Genomic DNA, 23450 nt, shown 5'->3' on the forward strand with positions numbered 1-23450 from the left:
GCCTTTTATATCCTCAGTAATTCTCCAACTCAAGGAACCATCGTCTTCCTTTTTTTTTTTTTTTTTTTGGTGAGGAAGATTAGCCCTGAGCTAACATCCGTTGCCAACCTTTTCTTTTTGCTTGAGGAAGATTGTCCCTGAGCTAACATCTGTGCCAAACTTCCTCCATTTTTTTGTATGTGGGATGCCACCACAGCATGACTTGATGAGCAGTGTATAGGTCTGCACCCAGGATCCAAATCGGCAAACCCTGGGCCACCAAAACAGAGTGAACCTAACCACTACACCACCAGGCTGGCCCCAGAACCATCTCATTTTTAAAATGGGGAAAAAGCATGAATTCCTTTCTCCCTGTGCTGTCTGGAAATATTTTTTATGATAATTACATTATTTAAATAACAAATTATTATAAAAGTATAAATCTATAAATGTCCTTATGCTTATAGCTTTTGTATAGCTATCAAATCACACAGTTATAAATTAAACACCAAGAAAACTACTACAGTTAATAAAATCAAAATAACGTCAATACGTAATGTGACGGGTTCTATTTGGATGAAATAAAATCACCTGCAACGTGAATATGGTAGTGAGAGGTACAGGGTGAGTTCTTTTGCACTGGGCATGCTGCACTGTCATTTGCTGAGCTATAATTTGATCCTCCCACAATCTTCCTTTTCCTTGATTTCTTCATTCCACCATGGTGTCATGTGACGGTCACTTGGGGCTAATGCATTGTTTTCATATTGTTTGCTTCTGTTAATGTTTCATTAGCTCATTACAACTTGGCACTTTGGTATCAACATAAACAAGCACAAATGAACCCATGGTACTAAAACTGTGTTATCAGAGGATCATACAGATGATCTAGGACTACACTGTCCAATATGGTAGCCACCAGCCATACATGGCTACTGAGCACTTGAAATGTGTCTAGTCTGAATAAGCTGTGCTGTAGATGTAAAATATACTCACATGATATTTTGATGACTTAGAATGAAAAAGCAGTAAAATATCTCATTAAAAAACTTAAAATTGATTCCATGTTAAAATCACATTATTTTGGACATATTAGGTTAAGTAAAATATATTAACATTAATTCCACCATTTTTGTTTTTGTTTATTTTTGCTTTTTAAAATACATATATATTCTAGAAAATTTTAAATTACACATGTGGCTCACATTATATTTCTATTAGACTACACAGTCTAGAATAATTGTATGTGTGTGTGAGAGAGAAAGTGTGTACAACAAACTGAAAATACCCTATAAAAAAATTCTCGTAGAAAACACACGGGTATCCAAGACATATAGATCTAGTTTTGAGTTTCAACCACTGCTCTAGCATTTAATGTCTGTGTTCTTTCTCAGAAGCCAAGGGTACAGAACCAGAATAGGACTTTCCTCATGGCTCTCATTCCAATATCTTAGTGATATATCTCTGTGGTTTTCTCACGTGGTTTCCCTGTAACAGCGTTTGGGGGAAAGATCCAAGCACTTTCATCCCTCCCAGAAAATGTGTACTGTCATATCTGGTCATTTCACTGCCACTTGATCAAAAGATTGCTCTCCACAGAGGTAAAGGACTAAAAAAAAAAAAGTGAGAATGTATTCTCTGGGCAAACAGATGCAACTATTCCCTAGCTACATGAAAGCTACTGAAATCAGGGACCGCATGGGTTAAAAAATTGGTCTAAAATAATATTTAGCCAAATATCCTATTGCATTCATTTAGCAACTATTTGCTGAATATCTGCCTTGATACAAAGCCCCCCAGTAGGCATATGTGAAATACAAAGATAAAAACACCAGGAATTTGCTTTCAGGAAGGTGGTCATCTAATAGAAGCGATAAGACATGTCAAAATTTCTTCCTTTTTGCATAGCAAATGTTAATTGAGTATATCTATGTTCCAAGAACTGTCTGAGTTCTATACTTTAACTCATTTAATCCTTACAATCCTAGGAGATTGTCTCCCATTTTACAGATGAGAAAACTGAGGCAAAAGATTATGAAAATACTCAGGGTCATGTGGTCATTAAGTAGCATCGGTAGGGTTCAAACCCAGACAGTCATCTCCAAAACATGAGCTTTTTAGTCACTATTCAATATTGTTTTTCTTAAAAAAAAAGCTAAGAAATAATATTAGTATTTACTTATTAAAGAAACATTAGAATAGGAAAAGTGAAAAGAACACAAATCCTCAAATTCCTACCCCTAACACAACAGCTGTTTAATATGTAAATACAACTTTTTAACTCGAACTATAGTTATATATTGTAAGAAAGATATAGATAAAGGGCTACAAGGGTTCAGAGGATGGCAAGAGGAATTCTTGCTGGATCTTGAAGGACAAAGTATGACATGGATATTGGGGCATTCCAGGCAGAAAGAATCACAAGAACAGAGCGTGGACTCAAGGAGGCCCAGGGCTTACTGGGGAAACAGCAAAGAGTTGTTTGATGGAGCATCACCTTGAGCAATGAAGCTAGAAAATGAGTCAAGGCCAAGTCATAAAAAGTCTGGAATTCCTCTGCTTTTCATCTTATCAGTACTGGTAATACTGCATTGATTACCATTTATTCCTGTATTAATCTCCTCTATTATACTGGGAGTTCCAGTCTAATCCTTATTCATTCAATGGGCATCTATTGAGTAGTTTCTGTGTGCCAGGCACTGTGCTGAGCACTGGGGATGACAAATGATCAGGCTGTGTCTCTGACCCCAAAGGAATTCACATTCTAGTAGGGAGAAAAATGTAAGACAGTTCTGACAGAAATATGAAGAATGTGGCTTTCTGTCATTTGCTATCAAAAAAGCCTGGCTAAAGGAGACTATTCCTGACCTATCTGGCCATGAGCTCCCTTTTTCTGTGCCCCCATTCCCACCTTATAGAAGCTGGATCACAGGGAGGAACAAAGATTCTTGAAAAATAAAATCACTGTGATCAATTGAGGAGTCTGGTAGGATGGGCCAGACAGAACTAAGTGGCAAGGAAGATAATGACTGAAAAATGCCCATGGAATTTAAATATTAAGACACTAGGGAGCTTGGTGAGAAAAGTTTCTGTGGGAGGGTGGGTGGAGTACAGAATCTGGACTGACAGGTGTTGAGGAACAAAGGGATGGTGATGTCGTAGAGACAGTGAATGGAGACTGTTATTGGGCCAGAATCTCTTTTTGAGTTGTTCAATCATCCTTTGGGGGCCTGAGGCAACTCTAAAGGATGATGAAAATAAATCTGTTTCAAATGGCCAATACGCACATGAAAAGATGCTTAACATCAGCCAACAGGGGAATGCAAATCAAAATCACCATGAGATACTTCACACCCACTAGGATGACTACAATCAAAAAGACAGATAACAACAAATGCTATTGAGGATTTGAAAATATTAGAAGCGTCAGACATTTGCTGGCGGGAATGTAAAATGGTGTAGCCAATTTGGAAAACAATCTGGCAGTTCCTTAAAAAGTTAAACATATAGTTACTGTATGACCTAGCCACTCCTAGTGGACACTTTTGTCCACACAAAAACTGCTACAGGAATGTTCATAGCAGCTTTATTCACAACATCAAAAAGTGGAAACAACCCAAATGTCCAACAGATGAATGGATAAACAAAATATGGTATATTCATACAGTGGAATATTATTCATCCATAAAAAAGAATGAAGTACTGATACCCACCACAACAGGGATGAACCTTCAATACATTATGCTAAATAAAAGAAGCCAAGTCACAAAAGACCACATATTTTATGATTCCATTTATATGAAATGCCCAGATTAGGCAAATCCATATAGCAAAAAGGTAAACTAGTTGTTGCCAGGGGTTGGGAGAAGGGAGGAATGGGCAGTAACTGCTAATTGGGACTGGTTTCTTCTTGGGGTGATGAAAATATTCTGGAATTAGAGCTGATGGTTACACAACTCTGTGAATATCCAAAAAACCCCACGAGTGTACATTTTAAAGGGTGAATTTTACGCTGTGTGAATTATATCTTCATTTAAAAATCGCAGCGCTCACACATAGACCCCGCCATCCACTGAGCAGGAACTGCACCCAGCAGCAACAAGTCGTACCAAGCACAAGACCAGGCACTTTTCCCGGCCCAGGCCCCCGAGGCCACCACGCCTCCGCGAGAAGGAAGTCCCGATCCGGAGGCTGCTGATTGGCTGAGCTGCGGGAGTGGGCGGGGCTGATGGGGGCTCGTCGAGTCCCTCTCGGTGAGGCGGGGCAGAGCGAAGCCTTCACTCGCGAGATTTTGCTGGTTCCGCATTTCGGCTCGGCGAGGTGGGGGAGGCGGGCGAGGCGGGCGCAGCGGCTCGCACTGGCTTGCACCGGCTCGACCCCCGGCTCGAAGCAGTGGCGGCCCGTGCTTCGGCTGTCCGCGAGCTGAGGACGGTCGCGCTCTCTCGGTTCCCGCGCCGGCTCCGTCTTTTGACCGCGGCGGGGGCCAGGGGCCCCTCCGCTCCCCGTTGAGGATAGAAGATGAGCTTCCTCTTGTGAGTGTGCCCCGCTGAGGGCTGAGGGCCGAGGTCAGGGGAGGGGGCGAACGGGCGCCTGAGGCGAGGACCGGCGCCCGGGGTCGGGGTCGGGGTCGGGGTGGCCGGCCGGCGCTTGCTTTGCCGCCTGGCGGGGCCATGAGGGAGACCGGGACGTGGGCGGAGGCAGACGGAGATGAAGCTCGAGGCAAAGGAAGCGGAGCGAGAAGGTTGGGGAGCAGAAAGGCCCCGGGGCCGGCGGCGCCTCGGAACTTTTCCGCCTGAGCGCCCCCGAGGGCGGAGGGCGGGGGGGACGATCGGGGGCGGAGCCGCGGGCTGCGCCGAGGGCTCCGGGTTTCTCTCGTTTTGAGCCTCCCAGTAACGATCCACGCTGACTTCGCTTTTTCCTCCCCCGTTTGTCCGGTTTTATTATCGTCAGTATTAAGTTTCCCCCCGGAAAAAGGCCGCCCCAGGAAGATGTGGAGTGCGGCCGTTTGAGAAGCTTGCGGTCTAGCTGCGGGCCTTGCAGGCACACCGCTCTGTGCGTGTGATTCAGCCCACTTTGTGACTTTTTGTAATCAACTTCTCCTCGGTAGAATCCTGTTTTAGAGATAACGCCTGGGCCCAAATAAGGCTTACATGGAAAAGTTGGTAAACTCTCTGATGATTCTTAAGTTCGTTAAGGTTTGAGGAGCGTTGCTCTGGCGCCTTATTATTCTCAGGTGGCTCTCTCTGCTCGCTATATTGCTTAAATGTGTGTGATGTCGTTGACTAAAGATCCATTTTTAGTTATGGACATCACCCACATACTTGGCATTTTTATTAAATTTCCTAGTGTTTCATAACCAGCGTATATCTGTCTACCCAGTTACATATTGTGAGAAATTTGGATTCTTTCCAGTATTTTGCTATTCTCAAATAGCACTTCTAGGAATATCTTTGTCCAAACCACTTTTTCCCTCCTTTGGATTATTTTCCTAAAGGTGTGATCTCCAAAGGATGATTACGGTGTCAAAAAGTCTGTATGATTTAGATTTTAGTTGCAAATTGCCGTATTTCTAGAATACTATCTCCCTCCCACCCCAAGTCTTTTTCTTAGGAGTCAGTGTTTAGTTAGTGGTTTGTTTGTGGATGCACAGTTGCTAAGCTGCTTTTTGGACCTAAATGTGAGGCTGTTTATTTCTTTCAGACTTTGTTTTGTTGATGGACGTTTGAATTTCCACTTTCTGGCTATTATGAATAATGCTGCTATGAACTTTCCCGTACAGGTTTTTGTATATATGTATGTGTTTATTTCTCTTGAGTATATATCTAGGAGTGGAATTGCTGAGTTATACTGTAACTTTGTTTAACCTTTTGAGGAACTGCCAAACTTTTTCAAAGCACTGCACCATTTTTCCCACACCCTCCCAAGCACTTGTTAATTGTTTTTTTGATTATAGCCATCCTAAGTGGGTGTGAAATGGTATCTCATCATGATTTTAATTTGCATTTCCCTGATGGCTAATGATACTGAGCATCGTTTCGTGCGTTTATTGGCCATTTGTATATCTTCTTTGGAGTAACATCTATTCAGATCCTTTGATCGTTTTTGTTTTGTTTTTGTTTTTGTGTTTTGTTTTTGAGGAAGGTTATCCCTGAGCTAACATCTGCCGCCAGTCCTCCTCTTTTTGCTGAGGAAGACTGGCCCTGAGCTAACATCCGTGCCCATCTTTCTCTGTTTTATATGTGGGACGCCTGCCACAGCATGGTTTGACAAGCTGTGTGTAGGTCCACGCCCGGGATGCGAACCGGCGAACCTCAGGCTGCCAAAGCAGAACGTGCCAACTTAACCGCTGTGCCACCAGGCTGCCCCCTGTCCTTTCGTTTTTGAGTTATAAGAATTTTGTATCCTGGACACTAGTCCCTTATCCTATCTTTGATTTGCAAATATTTTCTCCCAATTTGTGGATTGTTTTCACAGTCTTGAGAGTGCCATTTGAAGTATGAAAGTCTTAATTTAGATGAAGATCATATTGAATCTTGAGACATTATTCTGTGTTAGTTTTCCATATTTTAGCTTGTCATTCACAGCTTTTCTATTTGTAAAGGACCATTCTTTCTAATTTAGTACTTCCCCATTAAATGTAGGTCTTTATCCTATTAAAAACTTTCCATATTTGATTTTTAGTGTTTTCATAATTCCTTTTTACTTCTTAATCAGTCTTAGTTAGAATTCAGATTACTCAGGTAACGTCAAAGTCCACATTTCTGTTCTCTTCCTCTTCCTAGAAGTGATCACCAGTAAGAATCAGTTTGATGTGTATCCTTTCTGACACTTTCTATGCGTATACAAAATGGGCAGCTCTACATTTGGCTCTGTAATGTGTTTAACCGTGTCTTGAGATCTTTCCATGTGAATACCTGTAGCTCTGTCTTGTTCTTCTTTACTATGCACTATTCCACGATGCGGATGTACCATACTTTGTTTATTTATTCATTCCTCAACTAAGAAGCTTTAGGATTGTTCCATGTTTTTCACTATAAAACTCTTGGAAAACGCATACTTATCAATGTCTAGGAGAGGTACCTAGAAGTAGAAGGAATGGGTTGAAAAGCGTTTCAGTCTTAATAGATACTGCTGTATTGCTCTTCCAAAGTGTTATACACTTTACACTTTCACCAATGGTGTATTAAAGTACTAATTTTTCTATACCCTAACCCACACTTAATGTAATTGTTTTAACTTTTGATGCTCAGATTAAGGAAAAATAAGTCTTACTTTAATTGAACAGGTTTTCAGAAGTTCATTGGTCATTGTATTTTCCCTTCTGAATTGCATACGCATCTCCTTAGCCCATTTTTCTAAAGGATTCCTTACCTTTTTCTTAACAGATTGTAGAAGCCCTTTATTATCCAGTTAGTCCTTTGTAATATATATTGCAAGTACTTTTTTTGTTATGTGTTTTTTTGGCTCTGTTGTGGAAGTTTTAATTGTTATGATTTTAAATCTGTCCTTTTTTTTTTTTTTAAGTTTCTGGGTTTTTTGTCTTGTTAAGAGGACCTTCCTTACAGATGGTGTGAGATAGGAATAAAGTTATTTTCCCCCCAACAACCAGTTGTTTCTGTCTCACTTATTTTCCCTGCTAAAAAACTTCAAAATGTTAGTGTTACTTCTGTGGTTTGCTTTGATGGCATCCCAAATATTTTGATACAGAAAACTGTATTTTTGAACTATGAGAACCTTAGGGCTGCCTCCCTCCCAGCACCATCTTCTGTAGGTGGAAATTGAGACTGAAAGGAGGTTAGGTTTCTCAGGCAGTCACAGAGATAGGGGCCAATTAAGGACTAGAAGCCAGATTTCTTCTTCTCGTTAAAGTGCCCTTTCTGTTACAGCAGACTGCTTCGTGAGGCATAGTAAAATTGCCTTCTGTGTGAAATTGTGCTGCTAATCCTGTTTCTATGTGAGGAAAAAAAAATTAAAGCATTCTTTTATTGTGATCATACACTCCCCACCTCCCCATCCTGGCACTTTTCAAGGAGTATTTTTTATTTTATTTTGTAGAGCAATTTGTGTACCTAAAATTATGCCATTCTGCTTGCAGTCCTAAAAATCGATTTACTTTTAACTTAACAGCAGCAGCCGCTCTTCTAAAACATTCAAACCGAAGAAGAATATCCCTGAAGGGTCTCATCAGTATGAACTCTTAAAACATGCAGAAGCAACTCTGGGAAGTGGGAATCTGAGACAAGCTGTGATGTTGCCAGAGGGAGAAGACCTTAATGAATGGATTGCCGTTAACAGTAAGTTTTTAATAACATTCAACTTTGCTGGTTTATAGGAAGATTTTGCTAAAATTTTTTTGTTAATTTTATTTTATAGGTATAACTGTTGTAAGTAAGATAATGGATTATCTTTAAAGAAACCATAAGTACAAATACATCCAAAACTTTGTTCTCTTTAGAGTGCTTGGTTGTAGCTTTTGTGGCTGAGCAGAGACCGGAGGGGAGATGGTGAGTGCTTTGTGGGTAATTTCTGCGGAGAGTGGTGCTGAGTAAAGTCAAAGAAAAGCTTGATAAATGCAAAGATTCTGCCCATGGTGGACCATGACTTTGTAGGGAATCCATCTGTACAGTTGTCCCCCACTCCCAGAGCTGTCATCTGCCCATGTCTACAGAAAGTCATTGCAGTTCATATCGTCACTCACTTGATTGTTGTGACTTAGGAGTAGTCAAAAGGAACTTGACTCATGAGCTGAAAGTCACTCTGAGTTCAAGAAAGTAAGTACATGACACACAAGGGTGTGCTGAGGCTAGAGATTTGAATATTAATCTGTCACTTCTGAGATGAGACCAGTTCTGAGTGATGAGGTTTAAACCTGTTAGGAATCTCAGATATTCCAGGAATTTTTTTAACTTTTTAATGGAAATGTTCAAACATAAAAAAGGAGAGGAACTAGTACAGTGAATTCCCAGGTAGCAATTGTCCAGCTGCAGCAATTATCAATTCATGGCCACTTGTGCTACTTCTATATCACACCCTGAGTATTTTGAAGCAAATCCGAGACATATTATTTCATCTATAAATATTTCAGTATCTCTAAAAGATAAGAACTTCCCCTTTTAAAGATAGTGACAAGACTGTCATTCCTTTACATTATCAAATATCCAGTCAATGTTCACGTTTCCCCTGATTGTCCTGTTGTTTCTTTTTTAAAAAGTGTGTGGTGGGTTTAAATCAGGATCCAACAAGGCCTATATGTGTGTTTTTTAACTCTGTTAATTCACAGGTTCTCCCTCATTGCAACCTTTTTGCCTCTCTTTTTTTTTTTTTTGTTATTGAAATCAGTTCATTTGTTTTCCACAGTGTGAATTTTGCTGATCATATCCCCAAGGCATCCATTATCATGTTCTGTTCCTCCTTTGATTTCCTGTAAATGTTGGATCTAGAGCAGCACTGTCCAATAGAACTTTGTGTGATGATGCAAATGTTCTATGTCTGCGCTGTGGCTTTCAGCACTTGAAATGTAGCTAGTGTGACTGGAACTGAATTTTAAATTTGATTTCATTTTAATGTAAGTAGCCATATGTGGCTAGTGACTATCATGTTAGCACAGATTTGGGGCTTTGATCAAATTCAGATTTGATTTTTGTTTGTAAGACTACTGCAGAGGTGGTGGTATATACTTCCAGCAGTATAGATACTTCCAGTGTCTAGTTGTCTTTTTATGTGGTATTAATCAGTTATTAATCATTATTGCCTTGATCAGCCCTGTCCAATAGAGATAGAATGTAGCACATTAAGAAAAATTTTGTTTTTCTCAATTAATTAAAAAACCATTATTCATATTACTAAGAGAAAAAAACAAGGTGCAGAACTATGTGATATGTTATCTTTTGTGTAAGATAGGATAAAGAAACTTAGGGAGCAGAGACAGAAAAAATTAATATAGTGGTTACCTGTGTGTAGGGGTGGGGTTGGAGTGGATGGAATTTAGATTTTTCATTATATGTGTGAACCATGTGAAGGACTATGTATTGAGAAAAGAGCCCCCCCCTTTTTTTAACCTTATTCAAATTATCTTTTATTCTGAAGGCATTCGTTGGCCTTCTTCAGCCTTAGATTTTTCTTTCAGACTTATTGCTCTGGATCAGCTGTGCTGAAACCCTTTGCTCTCAGGATCTCTTTATTCTCTTAAAAATTATTGAGAACCCCAAAGAGCTTTTAATTATGTAGGTTATATCTAGTGATACTTACTGTCTTAGACATTACAACTGAGAAATTTTAAATACTTATTTTTAAGTTCATCCAAGAATAACAATAATAAACCCATTACATTTTAACATAAATATATTTTTATGAAAAATAGTCGTTTTCCAAAATAAATTTTAGCGAGAAGTGTGGCATTGTTTTACATGTTTGCAAATCTTATTTAATGTCTGGCTTAATAGGTGACAGCTGGGTTCTCATAGCTGCTTCTGCATTCAGTCTGTTGTGGTGTCAACATGGATCCTCTGGACTACGCCACTGTGCCTCCCAGGGGAAGGAAAGTGAAAAGAGCAGTTAAAACGGTTCTGGCCTTCCAGATCCCTCCTGAAACAGGGATCCCTGGATCACGTTTTGAGAACGGCTGCTTTAGAACAATAAGCCAGCACACCATCTGGGCATATTCTTTGTTTTGAATGAATATTGAGTGCTTAAGTATTACTTTCTTGGAAACATGACTGGTTAAGACGGAAGTTTGTAAGTGAGGAAGTTTTGCATAAAATTCCTTTTGACAAGATAGCACTTTTTTTATCTACTTTTTTTTTTTTTTTAAAGATTTTATTTTTTCCTTTTTCTCCCCAAAGCCCCCCGGTACATAGTTGTGTATTCTTCGTTGTGGGTTCTTCTAGTTGTGGCATGTGGGATGCTGCCTCAGCATGGTCTGATGAGCAGTGCCATGTCCGCGCCCAGGATTCGAACTAACGAAACACTGGACTGCCTGCAGCGGAGCGCGCGAACTTAACCACTCGGCCACAGGGCCAGCCCCTACTTGTTTTTTAAGAAACTTGGAAAAGCCCTAGTTGGCTTTTAGGTACTCCTTTAGATAGGGAACTAAAACATTTTTTAAATTTTCCAAGGCTTACGTGGTTCTCTTTGCACAGAGTAATATGTTTCACTCCATTCAGTTCAGTACTCACCTCTTCCTCTTCCATTTTCTTCCAGATCTAGCTGAAGCTCCTTTAGGAAGTTCTCCTTGCTGCCTCAGCTCCTAGAGATGTCGCTTTTTCTCTGAACTCTCCAGCACTTGTTGTTGGCCTTTGGCTGCTATCTTATATGTTGTATTATTCATCTTTTACAATTTTGTCCATTCTGTGAGCTGGAGACTCCAGGGCAAGGCATGTTATCCTGTGTCTTTTTTATGTCCTCAATATGCATTAGGCCTCAATTTTTTATGATGAATTAGATTTTTTAAACGCCTGATACAGCTGATACACCTTCTCCCTCAACGGTATATTTCACCACACATTTCATCTCTTTCCTAACATAAATGGTATTGTCTGGTGCAGGTCAATAAGAAGCTATGGATTTTCTCATTCCCTTGGATATAATCAAATGGTCTATCTAATGACATAACAGTCACCCTTAAGTTAGAATTATCTCTGACACTTTATTCTCCTGCTGTTAAATCCTGGCTAAAAGCTTACTATATTAAAAGCGAATATATATAAAAAGTTAACTTAGGAGTGCCAGCTTAAGAAGAGAATTTATAGTACCCTTGGGTTGTGGAATCTCCCCAGGATTCAGCAAAGAACTTGAATGCATTGTCCATTTTTCCTTCACATGAGAGATCTGATGTTTTATCGTGTTTACACAGACATTTTAACACAATTCTGCTATTATCTTTCAAGCTGTGGATTTCTTCAACCAGATCAACATGTTATATGGAACTATTACAGAATTCTGCACTGAAGCAAGCTGCCCAGTCATGTCTGCAGGTCCAAGGTACATATACTGCCTATTATATAGGTATTTGAATTACTAAATAAAGCTAATCACTAATTGATATAAATTAAATAATAAAGACTTGTTATTTTTCTTATCTGTTTGCTTGTGTAAAAGCAGTTCAATTTTATTGAGTTCTTGAATACTTAACTATTAACTTTTAGTTATTAAATACTTTTGTATGTGGTACTTGTTTTAATTTTATAATTGCATTATGGTAAGTATTCAGTTATAGGGGCAAAAGTAAAGAAATTTGAGTTAGGTTTATCTTGCATTGCAAAAGTTATTTTTTCAATTTTATTAACATTTACAATTCTGTTTCTGGTTTTTAGATGAATTTCTTGGAAGAGTTTTTAGTTGACCTTTAGTATTTGATTATTTTTTCTTGTGTGTAGTGTCAGGTATTTCTAAATTGTACTGCTTTAGTTATCTAGTTTAAAGGTGCTAGATTTGAAAAACTTGACTATAGTAAATTTCAAGAAATATTAAGAAAGAGATGGAACTCTTTATCACCCATAATGTTCAGTCAGTGTGATGGGATTAATGTTTTAGTGTTTCCTTCCATTCTTTTTTCCTGTAATAAATGACTGATTTTATGTGATGATGGAGGTTAGCAGGATATTTACCTCTTGGAAAAAATTTTTTTTCCTGAATTTGGTATAGGTATAAAGGAAAAAAAAAGTCCCCAATGACTTGGTAGTCCTATTTTTAATACATAATTTTAGGAGAGATATTTTTATTTTGTCTCGTAAGTTTTATCCCTCAAATTTCCTTAAAAGAAATTTAAATAAAATAAATAGGAAAATTAAACTTTTCCATGACTTAAATGCTTTGCCTAGTCAAGTTTTGTGTAAGTCTTGTTAATAATTCTAGCTCAGCAAAGATGAGGGGGAAAAAGATTCATGTCTAAGGATGTTTCTTCAACACCCTCTCCAGGAAACGAGGTTTTATAGTCTTGGTCTATTGGTGATAACTTGATGGCCAAGGATCTCAGAATGTGGTGGATCTATCAGCCCCATACCTGGTCCTCAGCACTCTTCCTAGCAGACAGGAATGCAGTTCCTTTATCTTTTCCAGGGCTGCATTATAAAACACAAATTCCGGCACTGCCAGCTGCCACATTCTCTCTTCTCTTCCAATTATAACCATCACATTTCAGAATGATTCTATAGGGAACTCTCAGTGATTTTCAGTAGAACGTTAGGTAATTTACTGAAGTTATATATATAACTTCTCTTGACAAAATGTGAACCTACTTTGATTACAAGTTGCACATCTGTTCATGTTTTTGAAAACTTTATCAGTAAAACGTTTTTCTCTTCAGATATGAATATCATTGGGCAGATGGTACTAATATTAAAAAGCCAATCAAATGTTCTGCACCAAAATACATTGACTATTTGATGACTTGGGTTCAGGATCAACTTGATGATGAAACTCTTTTTCCGTCTAAGATTGGTGAGTTAATGTTGTAGAACTATTCTCTTTTTAGATGGTAAATGTGTTGTGTTCTTTTTAATGCTTCATTACTTTAAAAAAAATGTAATAGAGACTGCCAAATTCCTCTCCAAAAAGATTGTAAATACATACTTTCCTCCAGCCAGGTTTGTGTCTGCCTGTGTTTCTTTATCAATACTGATTTTTTTATCTTTTCTAATTTGGGTGAATAAATATCTGTTTTAGTGTATGTTTTTAAAATACTGATGAGATTGAGCGTTTGTTAGTTTATTGATCATCGTGTGTTTTCTTTTTATATCCTTTGTCCATTTCTTTGTATGTTAAATGTATTAGCTCTTTGTCACACGTGTTGTATGTAGTGTTCCCCAGGTTGCCTTTTGTTCACGAGGTGTTTTTACTATATATAACTTTCTTATTTTGCCCTATCAATCTTTTCCTTTATGACATCTGGGTTTTAATACAATGATTAGAAAAGTTTTCCCTTCTTCAAGATTATTAAAATATTTGCCCATGTTTTCATTTACTAGCTCTGTGGTTTTGTTTTTAAACATTTAAGTCTTTGTTCTCTCAGGAATTTTTTTCTCAATGCTCCTTTAACTTTTTTCCAATTTTATAAATGCTAGCCAGTTTGCCCAATACCGTTTATCAAATATATGTGTCTCTTCTCCCCTCATTATCATATGTGTACACCAAATTGCCACATATTTTGGAGTCTTTTAATGTCTATCTGTTCCTATGGAAATTCCACACTGTTTTAAATACCATGGCCATATATCTTTGAGCATCTTTTAGGGCTAGTCTCTCTTCCTTGCTTTTCTTTTTCAGAATATTCATGGCTATTCTGGGATATTTGTTCTTCCAAAGAACTTAGAATCATTTTGCCAAGGTAAAAAAAAGACCTTTGTGAGATTTTGATTACGGTTTCATTCAATTTGTAGATTAATACAGGATTCTTGTTCTCTTGACAATTCTGAGACTTCCTATCCTAGAATAAGGTATTTTTCTTCATTTATTCACATTTTTTATTTATTTCTAATTTCTTCTTGTGAAATTCTGTAGTTTATGCTAATCCTTCAAGTTTCTTAAGTTTATTCCTAGGCATTTAATGTTTTTTATTCATATCTGGTTTCCAACTGGTTACTGTTTAGTATATAGGAAAGCTGTTGATTGTTACATACATTTTATGTAAAATTTTATGTAAGTTGATCATCAGGTTCTGATTGTTTCTGTTGTTTTGGGTTGGTTTTCTTGAGTTTTTTAAGTATACAATCACCTCATATTAAGATAATATTAATTTTGCTGCTTCCTTTCTGATATATATACTTCTTGTGTAACTCTTATCTAATTTCGTCAACTAGTACTTCCAGAACAGTGCTGAGTAATAGTGATGATGGCAGACATCCTTTTCTTGTTTCCTTACTTTTATGCGAGTGCTTCTAGTATTTCAGCATTAAGAAGGAATGTTGCTTTTGGTTAGAGGTGTGTGACTGATTTCTGAATCAGTTATGGTGGTATTTTATGAGATGCTTTTCCAATATCTGTTGGTGATGACCATAAGGTTTTCTCCAGTATTTTTTTTTTAATGATCTGCTGGAAGAGTATTTTTTATTATCTAATATTCTCATTAAGATTTGGCTTTGGTATTCACGGATGCGATCGGTACTTGTCATTTTCAGTTTAAGGGTGTCTAATGAACAACATATTGTTGGATTCTGTCTTGTCTGTTCAGGCTGGTATAACAAAAATACCAAAGACTGGATGGCTTATAAACAAGAGGAATTTATTTCTCACAGTTGTCAAGGCCAGAAGTCCAAGATCAGGCTGCAGCGTGGCGGGGCTCTAGTGAAGGCTCACTTCTGGTTGCAGACTGCCGACTTCTCGCCTGGTCCTCACAGGGTGGAGGGGCCGCAACCTCTCTGGGGCCTCTTTTATAAGGGCGCTATCCCATTCATGAGGACTCTGCCCTCGTGACCTAATCACCTCCAAAAGGCCCCACCTCCTAATACCGTCACCTGGGAGGTTAGGATTTCAACCTAGGAATTTTAGGGGAGACACAGACATTCAGAACGTACCAGATTCTTTTTGCAGTCTAATCAGAGGATCTTTCAAGAGAAAAATGTACGTCATGCTGTTACACTTGGTCTGTTTGCTGTTGGTCAACTTTTCAATTCCATTATTAAACCTTTTATTTCCTTCCTCATAGATTCTTTATTGCATATTGATTGTGCTTGAATGTTTCTGTTAAATTCAGCTTGAAAAGTGCTTAGATTAAAACAAATTACTTGTATTTCTTGATTCATTAGAAAGATAAGGAATATTTTTTACTTTATTCTTTTTTCTCAGCTTCACATTCTCAGTAATTCATCCTAATGTTCTGTGGAATTCTTTTCCCTCTCATTAGACTATTATTATCCACATCTTACTTATGAGGATTATTTATTCTTATTAGGCAGGATTGTTTATTATTCATTTTTTTTAAGATTGCCACCTCAGCTAACGTCTGTTGCTGATCTTTTTTTTCTTTTCCCCCCCAAAGCCCCCCAGTACATAGTTGTATGTTCTAGTTGTGAGTGCCTCTGGTTGTGCTTATTATTCATCTTTAAGTACTATATCCAGGTTATTACTGTTCCTTTTATTAGCAAGATGCCCATTTATAAATTCAGAGAGTAAAGGAGTTTGACTTAAAAATTCATCTTTTCAACGCGTGAGTACAAGACCCTGTTCAAAAAACATGCCCATAAGCTCCAGAATAATATTTGAAAAGGCAAGTTGTTAGCCAAGGCTGGTGAATAAAACCCACAAAAATCAGCTTACAAGAGCAAAATATACTAAATTTCAAGCTATTACGGTCTGATTGAGAAATAAACTAAAGAAAACAAAATGCAGGGAAGGAAAAAGTGTTTTAGCCTTGGTTTTTTGAAAGATTGAAGAAAATGAAATGTTTCAAGAGTAGAGTTCTGGAACAGACCTTTAAGGCCAACTAATTTGGGTTATTTTGGAAGCAGATGCCGCCTTACGTATTTATTTACTGTACTCAGTGCCAGTTGTATTGTCTTTCTCCTGTCGCTGTTTTCTAAAAGACTCTGATGTTGTCATCCCAAATTCTCAGGCATGTAACCCCTTGCATCCCCATCTGCACTGCTTGGAGAGAGATTACCAAACCCTCTCCCTGTTCTTTTCAAAGGAGGTGTTTATTGTTTTTGAAAAATAAGGAGATCCCCTTCTTCCCTTTTTCAGGAAGTATATCCCCTTCTTAGACTACAGGAACACAGAAATAGCACTTTAAAAAAATAAAATAAAAAGTTGGGGACTCCTAGTTTAAGAAAGAAAATTGGCTTTTCAGAGTAATTCGGAAGACAAAGTACTTCTTATTTGTAAACAGCAGATTATGACTCAAAGTCTGCCTTTCTTTTTCTTTTGCTTAGGAGAGTTTCCAGTCCTGGCTGAGTATGTATGTGTGTGTGTAAAAAATTTTTTTAGAGTTAGAAATTACAAAACATAAAAATTTTCTATTTGTAGTCCAAATACTTATTCTTGTTGCATTTAATCTTGGGAAGAAACTCTCCAATATTAAACAACTAACATTATGTTTATTTTAACTTTGATTCAGTAGCATCTTATATAACTTGATACCTGTGCCTACAAGGCACTCCAAAAAAGTGCAGTATGTGAGGATACCTCATATACCTAGGTTTGGGATTTTTTTCCTTGCCTTTCCAAAAAATGTATGGAAATAGGCTTGTATTTGTGAATGTGTGTGTTTGTGTGTTGGAGTTGCTAATGGCAGTGTCTGCACTTTCTGATCTTCAATTAGGTAAAAGACTGATCAATATATATGTGTATTTGATTACAGGTGTCCCGTTTCCCAAAAACTTTATGTCTGTGGCAAAGACCATTCTAAAGCGTCTCTTCAGGGTTTATGCCCATATTTATCACCAGCACTTTGATTCTGTGATGCAGCTGCAAGAGGAGGCCCACCTCAACACCTCCTTTAAGCACTTTATTTTCTTTGTTCAGGTAAGTTGGGCACTGTTGACTTCTGTGTGTTTTGACTTGGACTTACTTGGATTGGTAGCTTTAATAAGAGCAATGTCTTATTTATACATGTAGAGCTAAGTATAAAAAGAGTTCTCTATTCTGTTCTCTTTTCCATGTTGTTTGTTTCATTGGTATGCATAGCAGCTTGGAAAGCATCACCCCCATCTTAGGCCCTTTGCCTCTGGCTGCCCCAAGTCTCTAGTTAGTTTGTGACAGGGAGCACCAAAAACCCAAGAAAGCTTATCCATACCCTCCTGTTCCGTCGCCACTGCTGGTTGAAGGGATGCTGTGGAAAAATGCCTGCATTTGGATTGTGCCATGAGATGTCTGTGCCTGGAAGAGTTTGGGGAAGAATTTGTTAGCTGCTACCTTGGGTTAAGATTTTTTGTTTTGTTTTGCTTTTTGGGTTTTGTTTTTGAGGAAGATAAGCCCTGAGCTAACTACTGCCAAATCTCTTTTTGCTGAGGAAGACTGGCTCTAAGTTAACATCTCAGCCCATCTTCCTCTTCTTGTATGTGTGGGACACCTGCCACAGCATGGCTTGACAAGTGCTGCCTAGGTCCATGCCTGTGATCCGTACTGGCAAACCCCAGGCCACCAAAGCAGAATGTGCAAACTTAACCACTGTACCACCAGGCCGCCCCTGAGTTAAGTTTTCAGAAGTCCCACTTCAGGCCACATCTTAGGAAGTCAGCAGCTAGAAACATCCCCTTCCAGAGATGTGGCCTATTGCCTTATGGGCCCTTAGTTGGAACTGGAATTTTCTTAAGTCAAAATAATTCACATTGTTTGGAAAAGATCTCGAAAAATCAGGACTCCTTTAGCCTGACTTTAGAGATGTGTAATTCTATAGGCAAAATATAAATATTTCTATCTGGATGTTACTTTTTGGTGGAAAAAAATGGTAGCTTTATAGTAGAGATTGTGTATTACAGTTCTGTGTACCAAACAAAGGAGAATGTACTGTACTATTCTCTATCTTCCTTCTGAGATTGGTGCATGGCACAGATACAGATATATAGTATAGATAGAAATAGAGAGAGATGAAAGTAAAAGGTCCACTGCCCCAGGGCTGGCCTCTAACAATGTATAGTTTTCAGATGATGTCTATGTAAATGCAAATGTATGTACAATTTGGATTTTAATGTTTTATACAGTGAGGATCATGCTAATACATATAGTTGATTATTTAATAAGTCTCCTATATTCGGGGGTAAAAATGATCCCATTTTAAAATGTTTACAGAGACCATTTCATCATTCTTTCAGGTTTCAGAAAAGTAGGATTGGGAATCCTTTCTCTTAATGATATTTACAGTTTTAATTTTAGATCTATTTTTAAAATTTATTTTTCTTCTCTTTTTAGGAGTTTAATCTGATTGATAGGCGGGAGTTGGCACCTCTTCAGGAGTTAATTGAGAAGCTTGGATCAAAAGACAGATAAATGTTTCTTCTAGAACACAGTTACCCTCTTGCTACTGCTAGAGCTATCTCATTGCTATCTGTTCTAGACTAGTGATACAAACTTTAAGAAAACAGGATAAAAAGACACCTCTTGTCTGTGTCTAGTGATAAAATTGTCTCAAACGTAGATTGGCTTAATACCTTCAGAGTGAGAAATTCAGGACAGCCAAATCTGAGGCACTATGTGACCACTCCTGTTATTGTCACAGAGTCATACTTGGCTGTAGTACGTGATGACTAACCAGTAATTTATTAGTTTACTTCTTATTCTTTTACTGAAGAAAATGATTGAGTCTGTTTCAGGTGACAACATAAATGGATGTTAAGAGTTTTCACCAATAATTTATTAACGATTCCCAGAACGAATTTCCTAGTAAGGCGGTCAGATCAGTTTTATTCTGCTTTTATTTTATAAATAGAAGAGGTATTTTTAAGTTTCCTTAAGATTTAGAACATTTGTGTCACTTTGGATAACGTTTTAGTTTGAAGTTTGTATGCTAGTGTTTTTATAGATAAAATATATTTGTATATTTTTTCAAAATCCATGATTGCAGTTTAAATCATCATATGACATATGAGGTATGGGAGTAACCAAAGTTATTTCTAAAATGACTTTATTTTTTAATCTTTATTTGGAATTTTATTCACATAAACCTATCTAAATTTTTAGGAGTGGGTGTGTGTATCAGAAATAATTTTTTAAGGCATCTAAGGATGGTCTTGTAGAGTTTTATTTCAAAATACTTCATTCAGATTAATTTTAATAGGTAGTTTTTGGCCGAGAGAAAGAAAACTCAAAAAATTGACATGTTTAGGTCTCAGAACCACTATTTTCATTCACATTGTTTTTCAGAGGCCTCGAAATTCTGGATAAGAGAATGTAAGAAAGTACTCGGAGTACTTGATTATTTTGTTTTGAGTTTCCTTTAAAAAAAATTACTTCTATATGTTTTTATTGTGACTTGATACTTAGTTAAGAGTAATGTAGAAATGCACAAACTTTATCCCAGTAAGGATAAAACTTGAGAACCACAATAAAAAGCATTGAAGATGTACACATTTTATAACACAGCTAAAAGTTTAGTCTGCTACCTGTTCGCGCGCATGTGTGTGTGTGTGTGTGTTTAAAAGCGACAAAGTGGGAAGAATAGGTTAAAAAAAATCTGACTTCATTCTGTTTATAGTCAAAGGATGGACTGAGCCCCCATAGGAGTTTTATCCTGTTTTAATTGTTTTTGTATCAAAACTTGAAATTATTCTATTTCTGTTGGGATAAAAGAATCTTCCCCATTAGTGAAGGAAAGATCTGATTGTCATTAGGTTTCTGGAATTTAGTAAACTCTAGCTGGCTGTTTGAAACATATTGAGGCACAAGAATACTAGACTGGCAGTGCTTGAAGTTCATCAGCATTCTGTATTTGAGAGCTGTGCTTTTTGCAAAGTATTCACCATCGTCGATGGCTTCGGTAAAGGTTCAATTTCATAAGGTTTTTTGTTATTTATTTTTATTATTCCACTAGAGTATAAAGAATTGCTTAGAAACTTCATTTTTCTAATAACTCAATTTCAATAAATTCTTAACTATATCCAGAATTTTAAAGGAAACAAAACGTTTCATCTAATTTAGGCTGAAACCGTACATCATTTGTTTCAGGAATTAAAAAGTAGGATAATCACTTAGGGAAAAAGGAGAAAAGCCCTCTCCAAAACATTCCACAATCCACATTATAAGCTTATCCAAAGGTCCTTATCAGGCGTTCTGTATGTTTCCGTTGATCACTTATGGACAAGAAAGCAGGTTTCTGGATGCACCTAGAATGTTACTGCCTCTCGACTTTAAACCTTCTTGGCTTTAATAAGTCTGCAAGGAATGAAATTATATTTCTCAACTAAGGTTGAACTTTCATCATCATTTATAATATTTCAAATATTCTCAAACAAAAGTGTTCTTACTTTTCTCCATTTATTTAGAATGATAGAAATCCTGCCTCTCTCTTCACGTCTCATCCCCTGAACTTACCAAAGATGGTCACATATGAGAACAGTAGTAAAGGCAGCTTATTAACGGGGTGTAAATTAAAAATTTGTTGGTAATTTGAGACTCAGAATGGCCTTTTTAAAAAAAAAAAATAAAAACATTACCAGGTTCTGAAGCTAGTCTGGCGTAACCCACAATGCACCTAAACATGTGTTAACATTATGTGTTTACATCCAAGGGCAGGAGAACTGAGGAAGGGGGCAGAATGGGGAGAGAGGAGCGCCTTCTGACTTGGCTAGAGGGCCAACCAGTCTTTGATAAGAGTTGGAAGATATCGATCTGTCTTTGGCTCCTCTCACTTTTGGTTTATCTCCCTGGGCTCAGGGTATGCCTGTTGCACAGCACTCACTCCCCTGTCCCCTCCGAATCAGAAGATGGCTCCTTGTGTCTGATCGCTGATCCTCACACCTGATTACAGGCATGGGGTGGAACGTACTTGCTAAATTATGCAGGGAATCCTATGGTGCTGGAACATCCAGGTCTTTTAAAAAACGTTGGGACAATGATGTGCAGGTTTTTGTTTAAATATTGACACTTCCTTGTACTACAGTTTTTGTATTGACAGCCAAATGTATCCTTTATTTTTCTCCAGACAGTGAATAAGTGATTTTAGAGGGCTGCCAGCTAACAAAGTATCTCCTTTCATCTCAGACTTGTAGAGTCCCAGCTCCTGTAGCTGCCTGCTGGAGATGCAGATCTATATCCTCACGCCTTTGATAACAACAAAGGGGGGCTTTTCCTAGGAGTGCAGAGGCCCGAGGGGCAATCCCGAGTGATGATTTTGACTTGTGCAAACATTGTTGAGGTTTCCTGACTATGCTGTTGGCCTTCTCTTGAGCAGTTATACTAGAAGTGATGCTTCTAAACATAAAATCATTACCTCATAAGCATAAACAAATCAGGCCTAGGAGTGTAAGTCCTAGAAATTTGTTCCTGAGCAGCTCCAGTCATGGTGCTCGTGTTACCCCTGCCTGGTTCTAGGAGGCCGTCTCCTGTCTGTAGACCTCGCCTGAAAAATGCCACTGGGACACCAAACTGAGCACCTTCGACAGGGACATTATTTCCTCCTGATATCAGTTCAGTAAATGGATTTGGTTTCTACTATTGTAGAATTCTGGCAAAGAGGGAAAATAGTAATCCCTCAGTTTTCCTGTGTTTTTTGCATTAGATTTTGATGTTTCAGACTGTAAAATGCTTTGGGGGATGATACTTGTGATCACAGTAATTTTACTGAAGCAACTGCATTGAAATTCACTTGGGTTTTCTCTCATTATCAGATTCTATTCCAAACAAGTATTCTGTAAATCCAGATGGATTTCCAGTGTGCTGTAGAGTTATTATAGAACAACATTCTATGTTTGGTCTACATTGAAAATAGTTTGCATCAGTTAGTCTTGGTTATCATCTAAAATATTTTTAAATGTTCTTTACATGAAAATTTATGTTGTATTTTTAAACCTTTAGGGGCTTTATCTATTTTTCTAAGTCACTTAACTGTACTTTAATAAAAGTATTTTGTATCTACTTTTGTAACTTCATCAGAATAAAATATATTGAAAGAAGGTAATGACTGATTACAAATTATGTTTCAACATAACTTCTATTTAAATGTGAAATTTGAAATTTTTGCAGGTTCTGTGGAAGGTTATCCTTGCTTATCATTTAGTAGTGAAAATGTTTTAACTCTTAGAAGAAAGGGGAGTTCCTAAATATCTTATAATACCAGGACCCCAGCCCCAAGAAAAAAAACTATGCCTCCCATTACAGTGGCTAAAATGCATCCCAGACAAAAAATAAGGAGTTTCCATCTGACCAAACTAACCACCCTCTCCACCTCTTTTGCACATTTCTAGTTGTGAGATTGAGAAAAGGGAAGAGGAGAGACTGGATTCATTAATTTTCTGTCCTTGAAACTGAGTACTCAGTATATGCGTAAGACACCCCCCACCTCAACCAACCGTTTTTCATTATTGCAGGGGAAATATTAGAGTTATTTTTAGAGGTCCAAATTACAGATGCCTAATTTTAGGTCTATTCAAAATAGCTGTGCTAGAATTGTTTTGACCTTGAGTAGAATTAAAATTAAAAACTTAAATATTGCTAAGTAATGTGGGTTAACATTCATATTTTGTATAGGATACAAGTAAGCTAGCAATCAGTTTTGGGTTTTTTGACAGTTATATTTTGGTAGGCTTAAAATCAATCAGAATACTGTTTCATTTGTAAGGGTGTTTAATGTCCAAACCATGCCTTGGGCCTTCTCTAGCAAATACCCCACTGTTGGCGGCTATGTATGGACACCACAGCCTGCACTATTCGTTGCTGCTAGATGTCAGTCTACCTCAGCTTCTCCCAAAAGCTGGATGCATCTATCCTGACCAAAATAAAGGAGTTTACCTAGCACTTCTTCCTTTTATGTGTGTTCCTAATCAAAACTCATATGGGTGCCTCTGATTGGCAGATCATAGGTCACATACCGCTATCGAAGCTGAAAG

The 23450-nt window shown here is 37.8% G+C and overlaps 1 protein-coding gene across 2 annotated transcripts; it reads left to right on the forward strand.

The window, feature by feature from the left end:
• The first annotated feature begins 4183 nt into the window (after positions 1 to 4183).
• MOB1A (MOB kinase activator 1A) lies at positions 4184 to 22517 on the forward strand. Of its 2 annotated transcripts, none has more exons than XM_070572365.1 (6): positions 4184 to 4511; positions 8107 to 8273; positions 11865 to 11958; positions 13283 to 13416; positions 17270 to 17433; positions 18820 to 22517. In XM_070572365.1, exons 1-6 carry the CDS (start codon positions 4498 to 4500, stop codon positions 18895 to 18897), a joined length of 651 nt encoding a protein of 216 aa, XP_070428466.1. In that variant the 5' UTR covers positions 4184 to 4497; the 3' UTR covers positions 18898 to 22517. The 2 variants fall into 2 exon arrangements, with proteins under 2 accessions (XP_070428466.1, XP_070428467.1); XM_070572366.1 differs by having other exon boundaries at positions 4259 to 4511; positions 8110 to 8273.
• The last annotated feature ends 933 nt before the right edge of the window (positions 22518 to 23450 follow it).

The sequence above is a fragment of the Equus przewalskii genome, chromosome 14, assembly GCF_037783145.1.
Source record: "Equus przewalskii isolate Varuska chromosome 14, EquPr2, whole genome shotgun sequence".
NCBI classification, from domain to species: Eukaryota; Metazoa; Chordata; class Mammalia; order Perissodactyla; family Equidae; genus Equus; species Equus przewalskii.